Source organism: Lycorma delicatula, chromosome 8 (genome assembly GCF_047948215.1).
Source record: "Lycorma delicatula isolate Av1 chromosome 8, ASM4794821v1, whole genome shotgun sequence".
Lineage (NCBI taxonomy): Eukaryota > Metazoa > Arthropoda > Insecta > Hemiptera > Fulgoridae > Lycorma > Lycorma delicatula.
Genome location: NC_134462.1, coordinates 11,813,983 through 11,826,935, shown reverse-complemented (window position 1 = coordinate 11,826,935; position 12,953 = coordinate 11,813,983). Strand labels below are relative to the sequence as shown.

At 30.8% G+C, this 12,953-nt stretch overlaps 1 protein-coding gene across 3 annotated transcripts in view; it reads right to left on the bottom strand.

Moving 5' to 3' along the window:
- Snx16 (sorting nexin 16) overlaps positions 1-8,836 on the bottom strand; it is a 38,680-nt gene extending 29,844 nt beyond the window's left edge. For 2 of the 3 annotated variants that reach the window (XM_075372881.1, XM_075372880.1), the window contains exons 1-2: positions 8,101-8,393; positions 7,726-7,905 (exon numbers count right to left, since the gene is read on the bottom strand). In XM_075372881.1, the coding sequence (XP_075228996.1) occupies positions 7,726-7,877 (152 nt within the window). In that variant the 5' untranslated portion in view covers positions 7,878-7,905; positions 8,101-8,393. Of the gene's footprint in view, positions 1-7,725; positions 7,906-8,100; positions 8,394-8,738 lie in introns of those variants that run through there. The other variant, XM_075372882.1, reaches the window with a different exon arrangement.
- Between the last annotated feature and the right edge of the window lie 4,117 nt (positions 8,837-12,953).

Here is a 12,953-nt window from a genome sequence, read left to right as displayed (position 1 = left end):
CTACTTTTGATTTACAGCAAGAATAACAGAAGGTGAACAGCACTAAATCTTGTTCTGTGGCTCACAAATGTTCTATGAATAAATTAAACAAAATATATATATTTTAAAAGATATTGAAAGTTAAGAAAAACAGTGAAATCAACATAAACTGTCTTCTATTTTGGTATACATGATTTGTATCTAAACAAGTGGGGCTAACAGTACACTCAGTTCAAAAATGTATTATGATTATTAAACTGTAATCTGTATTAACTAAACTGTATTATTGAGACTACTAAACTGAGGACCATTAGAAGCTGAATGTGATAAATCAAACTGAAACAAAATTTGGTAAAAACTTTGAAATTTACAGATGAAAAAAATATTCAATTTGGATTAATTTTTGGTAACTATATAAAACAAAGAAGCACTCCACAGTGGAGTGCTTCTTTGTTTAGGCAATTCTTTGCCTAATGTCTAGGCATTCTTTGTATCATTGTAATGATACAATAACTGCAGTAGTTATTGTAAACCCACCAGGTTGGTCTAGTGTTGAACTCATCATTGCAAATCAGCTGATTTCAAAGTCGAGAGTTCTACGGTTAAAATCCTAGTAAAGGCTATACTTAGGTATAGCCTTTACCAAAAAAAAAAAAAAAAAATATATATATATATATATATATATATATATATAAAATTAACTACTTTTATATGAATTTGAATACTAGATCACGGATACTGGTGTTCTTTGGTGGTTGAGTTTCAATTAACCACACATCTCAAGAATGGTTGATACGAGACAGTACAAGATCTTCATTTACATTCATACATATCATCCACATTCATTCTCTGAAGTAATACCTCCTTATGGTGGTTCAGGAGGCTAAACAGAAGAAAAAAGGTGCACTTATTGTAAAAATTTCCTTTATGACTGAAAAAGGTAATCATTTGAATTATTTCATAGACCTCTGGTAAAAAAAGGGTTATTTTGAAAAACAAGTAACATTTCAACATAAACAGAGAAATTTTTAATTTTATAAGGGGTATATAGTTATTATCATTAAAATTTAATAACGATCAAATGATATGTTCTGATTTTAAATGACACTAAAATTAGGTATCAACTCTTAAGACACAAAATGTATAAACATTTTTCAGATTAATTTAAAAAAAATTATCATTCCATAAATTAAATCGTAATAAATTTAATATTAATATTTATGTAAATTACATGTGATTAACAGATGCCAATCTCCATTATGAAATGGTAGCATCACAACCTTTCATCTGGAAAGTTCTAGATTCCAACCCAGTCAGTTTAGCAGTTTTCATGTCATAAAAATGTATCTCTCAAATAAAAGTCTCATTTGAATATACATAACTGTAAACTATCTTTTATAAATAAAAATGTATCAATTAGATATAAAATATGATACTTTAATTATTCTACCATTGTAATCAGAGAATATTCAGATAAAATTGAGGAATGTGAAGAGAGGAGTATAACTGGGCAGAGGGCATGATGAAAAAACTATTATACATTAATCTGAGTCATGGGGAGAAGTCTCATGTAAAAGGTGAATATGATCAAATTATTAATATTAAATTCCATTTAGAACACAATTAGTTAAGACAGCACAACAAGACAAGGATGGAAAACTACATTCAGTGTCTGACATGTGAGAAACAGATGTTTATCATTTTATGGATCAGAGTCTCTTTAATTTAAGTGTTGTTTGAATGGGAAAATTGGTATAATTTGGTTAATTGTACAGGAAAGTTAAATGAAGAAAAAAACTGTCCAGTTACAGAATTTAGGTTTTAATTCAATGTTTTTTTGTTTTTTTTTTATCAACTCTGTAGGCAACTTCTATCATATATCTCTGTAAATTAATTATTTATTTTAATTTCTTACAGTAAAATAGATTTTTTGTTTATAATATTTACCATTTTCTGAACTCTAATTATATTATATCTAATGAATAAAGTTCATTTTTATTTTTATTAGTGTTATTTAAGAATTAAATCATAATTTTATTCAAGGAGCACTCTGGCACTATTTCTGTGCATTATCTATTCCTAATTAAATTATTATTTTTTCTATAGGAATATTTGGGTGCACAATCAGAATATCATATGAAAACATAGTAGTGTTGTTTGTGTTATTGAGAGAATACCAATGATGCAATAAATATTTTTTTATACATAGAATGCTTATTTTGCTAGATTCATTCTTAATCATACTATTTTGTTAGTAATTTTGAATATTATGTAGTTATAAAAGTTCATTAAAGATCAAACAGGTCACTTCATTAATGTATCTTTGGGATACCATGTAATCTATACAATAATATAGATTTATTATTGTAATTTTATTTTGTATTTCCTGGAAGTAGTTTAGTGTAATTAATTTTTTCTTTTTTATTTATAGTCATATCAACAACTGAAGTCATTAGCGACTGGAATGTGCCAGTAAATGTGTAGTCTTGAACAGACTCAACCAGACCATTCCCGAGACATGTGGTTAATTGAAACCCAACCACCATAGAATACCAATATCTGCAATATAAAAGTAACTAACTACCTTTACTAGGATTTCAACCTAAGAACCCTCAACTTCAAAATCAGATGATTTACAATGAAATGTTTTACCATTACACCAACCTTGTGGGTTAATGTAATTATAATCAATGTACTCTTTAGCAGAGTTATAAATTTGTAAACAGAACAACTCAAACATACTTAGACACACAAACCCAGTAGTTTCAGTCAATATCATACAGAATAAATAAATAACACAAAAAGCAGTTAATAAATACACAAAACAAATAGTTACAGATAACTATTATGAACAATTAATGAATTATAACCTTAGCACAACAAATATACAAAAACAATATTTAAAAATCATTACCATACTAATAACACATTAAAAATAATGACACCAATATCTAAATGACACCAACATCAAAAAAGTAATTAATCCCTTCAAAAATGAACATTAGAATATAGTCTATAGACAATACAAATCTTTATATTCAAATGTAGACTAAAACTGACAACCAAAATAAAGAAATCTATACATCCAACAAATATAAATTTTGTATGTTACACTGTAATAAAATTTACATAGGTAGAATTAACAGATCATTTAACATCAGTTTTAATAGGCATCATAAAAATTTCATTAACGTAGATGAACTTTAAATAATACATAAACAATAAAAATAACAAAGATGGACCACTGAATGTGAAAATAGGAGGAGAAAAGATTATGGAGGTAGAAGAATTTTGTTATTTGGGAAGTAGAATTACTAAAGATGGACGAAGCAGGAGCGATATAAAATGCCGAATAGCACAAGCTAAACGAGCCTTCAGTAAAAAATATAATTTGTTTACATAAAAAATTAATTTAAATGTCAGTAAAAGATTTTTGAAAGTGTATGTTTGGAGTGTCGCTTATATGGAAGTGAAACTTGGACGATCGGAGTATCTGAGAAGAAAAGATTAGAAGCTTTTGAAATGCGGTGCTATAGGAGAATGTTAAAAATCAGATGGGTGGATAAAGTGACAAATGAAGAGGTGTTGCGGCAAATAGATGAAGAAAGAAGCATTTGGAAAAATATAGTTAAAAGAAGAGACAGACTTATAGGCCACATACTAAGGCATCCTGGAATAGTCGCTTTAATTTTGGAAGGACAGGTAGAAGGAAAAAATTGTGTAGGCAGGCCACGTTTGGAATATGTAAAACAAATTGTTAGGGATGTAGGATGTAGAGAGTATACTGAAATGAAACGACTAGCACTAGATAGGGAATCTTGGAGAGCTGCATCAATCCAGTCAAATGACTGATCACAAAAAAAAAACAATACCACACAATTAATATACATAAACGTATGAACAAGTTTAGAATTAAATAACTATATAATTCAAGTAAAAAAAAAAATTCTAATGAATCAGTAAATATGTTAAGAAAACACATCATTGTAAATTGTAGCCAAAATTAATAAGAGAGCTGCATCATCCATTATAGCAGAAAATAATGAAGTATGTTAATGAAGTTTGGTCAATCTAATAACACCTATCACGTTGATTTAATTACATTTGCTCTGGCACTACTAATCACATGTAATTTACAAATTTTTTTTCTACTGAATTAGTATAAAAGCACTCCTAAAATAAAACAGCAATTTTTTTTTACTGACTCTTTGAAGAAAGTTACAGTATTACTTTCGGTATTAAGTTATGAGAAGTACACAAATAGCATTCACTTAAAACGGGATTTCTTCATATATATGTATGTATTATGTAGGTCTATGTATCAAATTTTTCAAAGATCTCCAAAATTACATTAAAATCATTGAAATTTAGATAAGCTGTAGTAGTGTATCTTAAGTTGTGCATGTGAAAATTTGATGAAGATTGATTTAGTCATTCTTGGGCTACATTCAACTTAAGGTTGACAACAGACTGTGTAATAGTGTATTTTTCATACGTGTTTATATAGCAAGTCACAGCAGTGATGAGCGAGTTGAAACTTGATGCTTGTGTGTAAGGTCTAGTCATTAATTGAACGTATGTAGTGCATTGTACTCTGAAAATTTGTGGGTTTCTGACTGAAATATTGAGGGCATGGGAAACTAAAATCAATTTTTTTTTTTAATTTGGTGTTATTTAAATTATTTTTTATTTAAATTAATTTTATTAAAACAATATTAAATTTATTTATTTTTTAACACAACAATAGTTGATTATTTTTTTTTGTCTTCAGTCATTTGACTGGTTTGATGCAGCTCTCCAAGATTCCCTATCTAGTGCTAGTCGTTTCATTTCAGTATACCCTCTACATCCTACATCCCTAACAATTTGTTTTACATATTCCAAACGTGGCGTGCCTACACAATTTTTTCCTTCTACCTGTCTTTCCAATATTAAAGTGACTATTCCAGGATGCCTTAGTATGTGGCCTATGAGTCTGTCTTCTTTTAACTATATTTTTCCAAACGCTTCTTTCTTCATCTATTTGTAGCAATACCTCTTCATTTGTCACTTTATTCACCCATCTGATTTTTAACATTCTCCTATAGCACCGCATTTCAAAAGCTTCTAATCTTTTCTTCTCAGATACTCCGATCGTCCAAGTTTCTCTTTCATATAAAGCGACACTCCAAACATACACTTTCAAAAATCTTATCCTGACATTTAAATTAATTTTTGATGTAAACAAATTATGTTTCTTACTGAAGGCTCGTTTAGCTTGTGCTAGTCGGCATTTTATATCGCTCCTGCTTCGTTCATCTTTAGTAATTCTACTTCCAAATAACAAAGTTCTTCTACCCCCATAATCTTTTCTCCTCCTATTTTCACATTCAGAGGTCAATCTTTGTTATTTCTACTACATTTCGTTACTTTTGTTTTGTTCTTGTTTATTTTCATGTGATAGTTCTTGCGTAGGACTTCATCTATGGTCTCTGTATTTGAACCCTAATTTTTTTAAAATGCTGAACATTTTATTCCAGTCTACGTTATCGAATTCCTTTTCTAGGTCTATAAACGGCAAGTATGTTGGTTTGTTTTTCTTTAATCTTCCTTCTACTATTAATCTGAGGCATAAAATTGCTTCTCTTGTCCCTATACTTTTCCTGAAACCAAATTGGTCTTCTCCTAACACTTCCTCCACTCTCCTCTCAATTCTTCTGTATAGAATTCTAGTTAAGATTTTTGATGCATGACTAGTTAAACTAATTGTTCTGTATTCTTCACATTTATCTGCCCCTGCTTTCTTTGGTATCATTACTATAACACTTTTTTTGAAGTCTGACGGAAATTCCCCTTTTTCATAAATATTACACACCAGTTTGTATAATCTATCAATCACTTCCTCACCTGCACTGCGCAGTAATTCTACAGGTATTCCGTCTATTCCAGGAGCCTTTCTGCCATTTAAATCGTTTAATGCTCTCTTAAATTCAGATCTCAGTATTGTTTCTCCCATTTCATCCTCCTCAACTTCCTCTTCTTCCTCTATAACACCATTTTCTAATTCATTTCCTCCGTATAACTCTTCAATATATTCCACCCATCTATCGACTTTACCTTTCGTATTATATATTGGTGTACCATCTTTGTTTAACACATTATTAGATTTTAATTTATGTACCCCAAAATTTTCCTTAACTTTCTTGTATGCTCTGTCTATTTTACCAATGTTCATTTCTCTTTCCACTTCTGAACACTTTTCTTTAATCCACTCTTCTTTTGCCAGTTTGCACTTCCTGTTTATAGCATTTCTTAATTGCCGATAGTTCCTTTTACTTTCTTCATCACTAGCATTCTTATATTTTCTACGTTCATCCATCAGCTGCAATATATCGTCTGAAACCCAAGGTTTTCTACTAGTTCTCTTTACTCCGCCTAAGTCTGCTTCTGCTGATTTAAGAATTTCCTTTTTAACATTCTCCCATTCTTCTTCTACATTTTCTACCTTTTCTTTTTTACTCAGACCTCTTGCGATGTCCTCCTCAAAAATTTTCTTTACCTCCTCTTCCTCAACCTTCTCTAAATTCCACCGATTCATCTGACACCTTTTCTTCAGGTTTTTAAACCCCAATCTACATTTCATTATCACCAAATTATGGTCGCTATCAATGTCTGCTCCAGGGTAAGTTTTGCAGTCAACGAGTTGATTTCTAAATCTTTGCTTAACCATGATATAATCTATCTGATACCTTGCAGTATCGCCTGGCTTTTTCCAAGTGTATATTCTTCTATTATGATTTTTAAATTGACTGTTGGCAATTACTAAATTATACTTCGTGCAAAACTCTATAAGTCGGTCCCCTCTTTCATTCCTTTTACCCAGCCCGTATTCACCCACTATATTTCCTTCCTTGCCTTTTCCAATGCTTGCATTCCTATCTCCAACTATTATTAAATTTTCATCTCCTTTTACGTGTTTAATTGCTTCATCAATCTCTTCGTATATACACTCTACCTCATCATCATCATGGGCGCTTGTAGGCATATGATTATGTTTGTAGGCAGTTGATTATGTTTAATAAAAATTCTGTTTACTCATTAGACAATGCCCAGAAAAATTTAGATGATGAATTGATAAAAAAAAAATTCCCGGCCTAACTGGGCATGAAAGCCAGGGAAAATTGAATAAAATGGCCATCTGATAATCACTCCAGTAAATGCATAGTAATCCATTAAATCAATCTTGAAACAAAATCAATGACTGTTATCCATGAAAGAATCTCACACGTTACAAAACTTTCTGAACTGTCGCAACCAAAATATCAAAAAGCTATGAAATAACAGAACATTCAAAATATGTTATACAGAGCGACTAAGTATACATACTAAATGATCACATGTTTAAACTCTTGACAAAAAGTAGCCTAATAAATTTAAAAAACAAATCCTGATGTTCAGTTCATAAAATCTCTAATCAACAGCTGCTCTCTTTTTTCTTTAAATCTAATCCAAAGTTATCAGTCAATAAATTCTACAAACCTAATTCCCACAATCATCAATTATCGAACATATTAGTTGTGTTAGTAGTTGAACAAACAAAAATCTTTAGTAAAATTACAATATATAAAACAAATTACTCATTAATAGTAAAAAACATTATATACAGGAAAAGCTTAATATCAGTAGCCACAGGATGTTATGAAGCAAACTAGGCTATAACCTCAGTGAAATTAAAAATCTTAAATAAAAAATTTGACTATTACTTACCTGACAACATCAGATAACGTTTCAGATAAAGTTTGTGCATACGATGCACATTCAGGATTTTGCACATAATCATCTGTTATTTCTGTAATCCTTTTTCTTAAGTGAGAAATTAAGTTGTCCATATCTAGGCTTCGAGGATTGGGTTTTGCCATGTTTCTCACAAATAGACATTTACATCACCTAAAAATTAAAAACAAGGCCTGATATTAAACATCCCAAAAAAATAATTTTCTTATTTAAACCACAACTAAAAAACTTTTGAAACTACCGAAAAACTATAATGTTATTTAAAGACATGCATTCAATAAAAAGAAACACACGATCATAATCACTAGTTTACACTACTAAATCTTACATTGGAAGGAATGCACTTACTCTGACAAAAGGTTGAGGTTTAATTTTTTGTATGAATTGCATAATGCATACACAGTAACAATAAGAGTTTTTTATAGCTGAATGGAGAGTGTTTTTGATTTTAAATTATTAAATACGAAGGATACACTCAACGCAGTAATAATTGAATAGTACAAAATTAGTACATCACAAACGAAATTATATTTAAAAGCAATAAAAACCGGTTTTTTAAATGTAATTTGAAACTTATCATTATTTTGAAATAAATAAAAAACTGGAGTAACGAATCACTTGAATTATTAACCTTGTAAGAATTCAACACGTATCATAACCTATACAACTTAATACCTTGTTGCCAAACAAATCAACATTACTCCTATCTAGCGAACAAAATACGAATTATCATAATTTCTTTATTTAAAAAAGTTGCTTAATATTGAAAAAGATAATCTGATTTATTGTAAAAACTACAGTTTCGTTACGCGAAAAATTTTAATGAAAAAAGTGTTGAATAAATTAAAAAAGTTGTAAAAATACAAGTCTTTAAATAATTCTCTCATTGTTAAGAAAAAACTCATAAATAAAGTAAGTTAGATAAGCTGACACATAATGGGAAAAGTATTCTGAATTAAATTATTCGTTTGTTCCTTCTTTCTAACCTTAACTTGCTTTTACTCGTACTCCTTTCTGTGAACTTTGCGCATCTTTATTGTGTCAGTTTCACACAACCAGAGAAGAGTGGTCCTGTAGATTTCCATGAATTGTTAACAGAATTATTACAATACTCTAAAATAAACTTATAAATAAACTGATAATAATACAACAATTCTCTTGTTCAAAGAGACTAACATAATTACGCTTAAAGACCCAATAACAATGCATTAAGTAGATGGTGTAAGGAACGGATAGATATGCTACTTCATAGGTGACAAAGGAACTGTTACAGCATTCCTCAGGTAAAACCTTGTTCAGAGCAGCATCGCAAAATAAATAATTATAAAGTCAAAAATAGATTTGACTAAAGTTTATATTAATTATTAAATGTAAAAAAAACTTGAAATAATATTAAGATAAAATACGTGATGAAGATGACACTAAATATAAAAAATAGCTGTAATAGTGAGTTTCTGCTGGAACTCTAATCATGCAGATTCCGTAACTAAAGATGCATATAGCCAGCTGTCTTTCATCACTCGTGTTATTACTACTGATTTTATTATTTCTGTTAAATACACTCTTCAAGGAAGGTGGCAAGGTGACTAAACTGCTATAGTAGATAATTAACTCCGACCCGCCAGGTTGGTCTAGTGGTAAACTCGTCATTACAAATCTATTGACTTCAAAGTCAATAGTTCTAAAATTAAAATCCTACTACTTTTATACAAATTTGAATCCAAGATTGTATCCATGATCTTATTATTCTTTGGTGGTTGATAATCTGGGATTCTGTGGTGGTTAATTACGAACAAAGGAACGTTCCATACGCACGCGGAGTCAAAAAAAAAAACGATCTTCTACCAGCACTTCAGAATCGTCACTGCGGGAACAACAGTTCTATGTCATTCTCGTAGCCTCGGTCCGCTTCGTATGTGCGCATGTGCACAACTACCAAACACAATGTCCCTGGAACTGTGAATTGCACTGTTCCATACAAAGATTTCATATCTTTTTCATCAGCTGGGGGATGGCTACTGACATTAAACTTGAGGATTGTATACTGTACAATTATGAAGAAAGAATAAAAAAAGGACTCATTATGTTACATGTTATCGATAATATCAAGTGGAAATACGGGGCGCTGCAGTTCCACAGTGCTTATACGCGAGTCGCCACTGAGCGCGTTGTTACTGAATATTTTTGTCGCGTAGTTTTCATTTATAATGCATCAGGATTTACAAGAGATATTTGTGAATCGGTCACCTGAACACTCATACTCGTAATTTTTTTAATTGAACTCTTTAAGCTAACTGAATAAGACCTAGATGAAAAGATTATAACTTGTAACATCGAAATAAGTTAACGACGAAACTTTACTTCATTTTTAACGTATTTCAATGTAATTGGCTCAAGAATGCATAATTGTTAGGAAAATTGAAATAAAACCTCTTTTTAGAAGTTAAAATTATTTTATCGTATCACAAGGCTTTACTTTTCGCTGAACAAAAATAATAAAACAAACTGTAGTAAATCATAAATATACCCTAATGGAGTTTAGACAGGCACTATAAATACTAATAATATGATTCGAACCCCAATTTATTTTCTTTATAATCGTATAATTTAGGGTATAAATTAAAATAAAGGACTACATAATTTTATAACTACGTTTATTCATACGTATAAGGAATAACTTTCTTAAATAAAAAGATGAACCTTAATTTCACCTCTTTAATTTTTTCTTCCGTTCTTGCTATTTTTATTAAAATATTCCTTTGTTGATTGCCCTTAGCTTAAATTGTATTACAGACCTACCATTACGTTGCACATGGTGGTAATTTTGGAACAGTTGAAAAGATAAAAAAAAATTTAACCGACCATCTGAATGATATTCCGGTTTCTGAGCTCCAATACTGCTATAAAGAGTGGGAAAACCGTTTGAAGTGTTGTGTGGCTTCCCAAGGGAACTATTTTGAAAGTGATAAGAGTCCATGTATAATTGGATTGTAAATAAAACGTTTTTCTGAATAAGTCTCATTACTTTATATTCAGACCTCATATATATATATATATATATATATAAAATAGTACATTTCAGTAAGAACAGACTTCGGCAGAGACGTCTCTCATGTAATACAGCCAAAAGCCATTGAATTTCCTGCCCTGTACTCCTACGGAACAGCTGATAGTCGAATGCTGCTATTAATTATATCACGGGAATTAACCGTCCATAGGCAGCACTGCAGATTAACCCAGCTGGTTGGTCTAGTGGTGAACGCGTCTTCCCAAATCAGCTGATTTGGAAGTCGAGAGTTCCAGCGTTCAAGTTTTAGTAAAGTCAGTTATTTTTACACGGATTCGAATACTAGATCGTGGATACCGGTGTTCTTTGGTAGTTGGGTTTCAATTAGTCACACATCTCAGGAATGGTCGGACTGAGACTGTACTTCATTTACATTCATACATTGATATGTATGATAATACCTCAGAGGATGATTCCTCTGAGGTATTATCTGAAAGGCAATTTCCGGAGGCTAAACAGGAAAAAGAAAGAAGCATTGTACAATACGCATTTGTTTATGTGGGTCAAAATCACTTTGTTGAAGGTCAAGTAAATGTCAGGTTTAGCCGAATTAGATCTCTCGATGGACTTAGGATCGAAGAATTGGACAACTCCAAATTAACACAGGAAGAAGAATTTGCACTAATAATGGATTATCAAAAACGGATCGAATGAGAAATCTTTTATAAAAACTCAAAAAATCGTTTGTCGAAAATTGTGATGGTTAATTAATTAAATGAAATAAAAACTTCATTATTTCATTACTTTGTATAGTAAATGTTTGACTGAATATTTGTTTCATATTTTATTCATATACGTGCAGACCCAGCAATGCTTCGCTGTTACTACTAGATTTGTGTATATATATATATATATATATATATATATATATATATATATATATATTAAATAAACACAATTGAAAGAAGTTTCCTAAAACATTAACAAAATGAACATCACGGAACTTCAAAAAATTTAAGTTTTCACTTTTTCCCTATTTCCCTTTTCCCCTATTTTCCCTTTTAGTTTTTCCCGCACGTAAATCCGGTTAGGTTAAAAATGACATCCTAATTGTATAAATCGCCACAACTATGCTGTCCAAAAAATGCTCCCGTTAAAGCCCATCAGGGCTAAGAACGGGATTGGGGTGTGGCAACAGGAAGCGTAACAAGGCGGGTGTCTTCCCTACAGCATTTGGATGTTCACAAAAAAACAATAACCATTTTTAAAAAATTCCAAAACTTTTTTCATTATAATTATCCTAGCTTTAATGAGCTTTTTATCTTATTATAGAATTTTAATCAAATTTCCTGGCATATCACACGATTTAAAATTATTTTAAACTTGCTGTCCTGTCTAGTCAGAATTTGAATCCTCGGGGCTCAGGTCAGCCAGGGCGAATCCCGGAGCCAACTCAGGGGGTCCTCGGGACCTATCCCATAACCGAAGAGCACACTTCGCTCGCCATTCCCTTCTACCCAGACGGCACCAACCCCTGAACCCCCGACTGTACGTTTCTCTCATAGTTGTGAAAATAATATATTGACGAACAAATTTTGTGTTTTATTTTTTTTAAATTCTTTAGCAAAAGAAAACATATTTATGTGAAATTTTATCGACCTGGATAATTCGTTTTTATTATTAAAAATGATACCAATTATTTATAACTAAATCAGATGATTAGCGTTCATTAATTTTATGTAACCATATAGTGCGTGCGATAGACGACGGAAATGCTAGTATAAAATATATGAAATTAACCACGGAATGTTGTATTGTAACCCGACTTACGTCGCTGCGTAAAATGTCACCGATGTATGACATCGGGAAATAAGGTTATTTAATTAAAGTTGCAAAATTTGAGAACTAGGTTGAACCATTGGAAGTTTAAGAAAAGAACTTAATAAAAATAAGTTTTCTTTATACTGATGTACTTACGGGAAGGTAATTTTTAATATTATTTCCAAAATTTTAATTATGCGATTTGGAAAAAACGAGCTGGCGACACCGTACAAATTAAATATATTTAACAACATTTAAAGTATAATTTTTATATATTAATGTATAAGTGAACAGTTCTGAAGCGATACGTGTGAAAGACCTGAGATAACCACGAAATTTTAGTTGAGTTTGGATACTCGAGCCGTTCGGACGT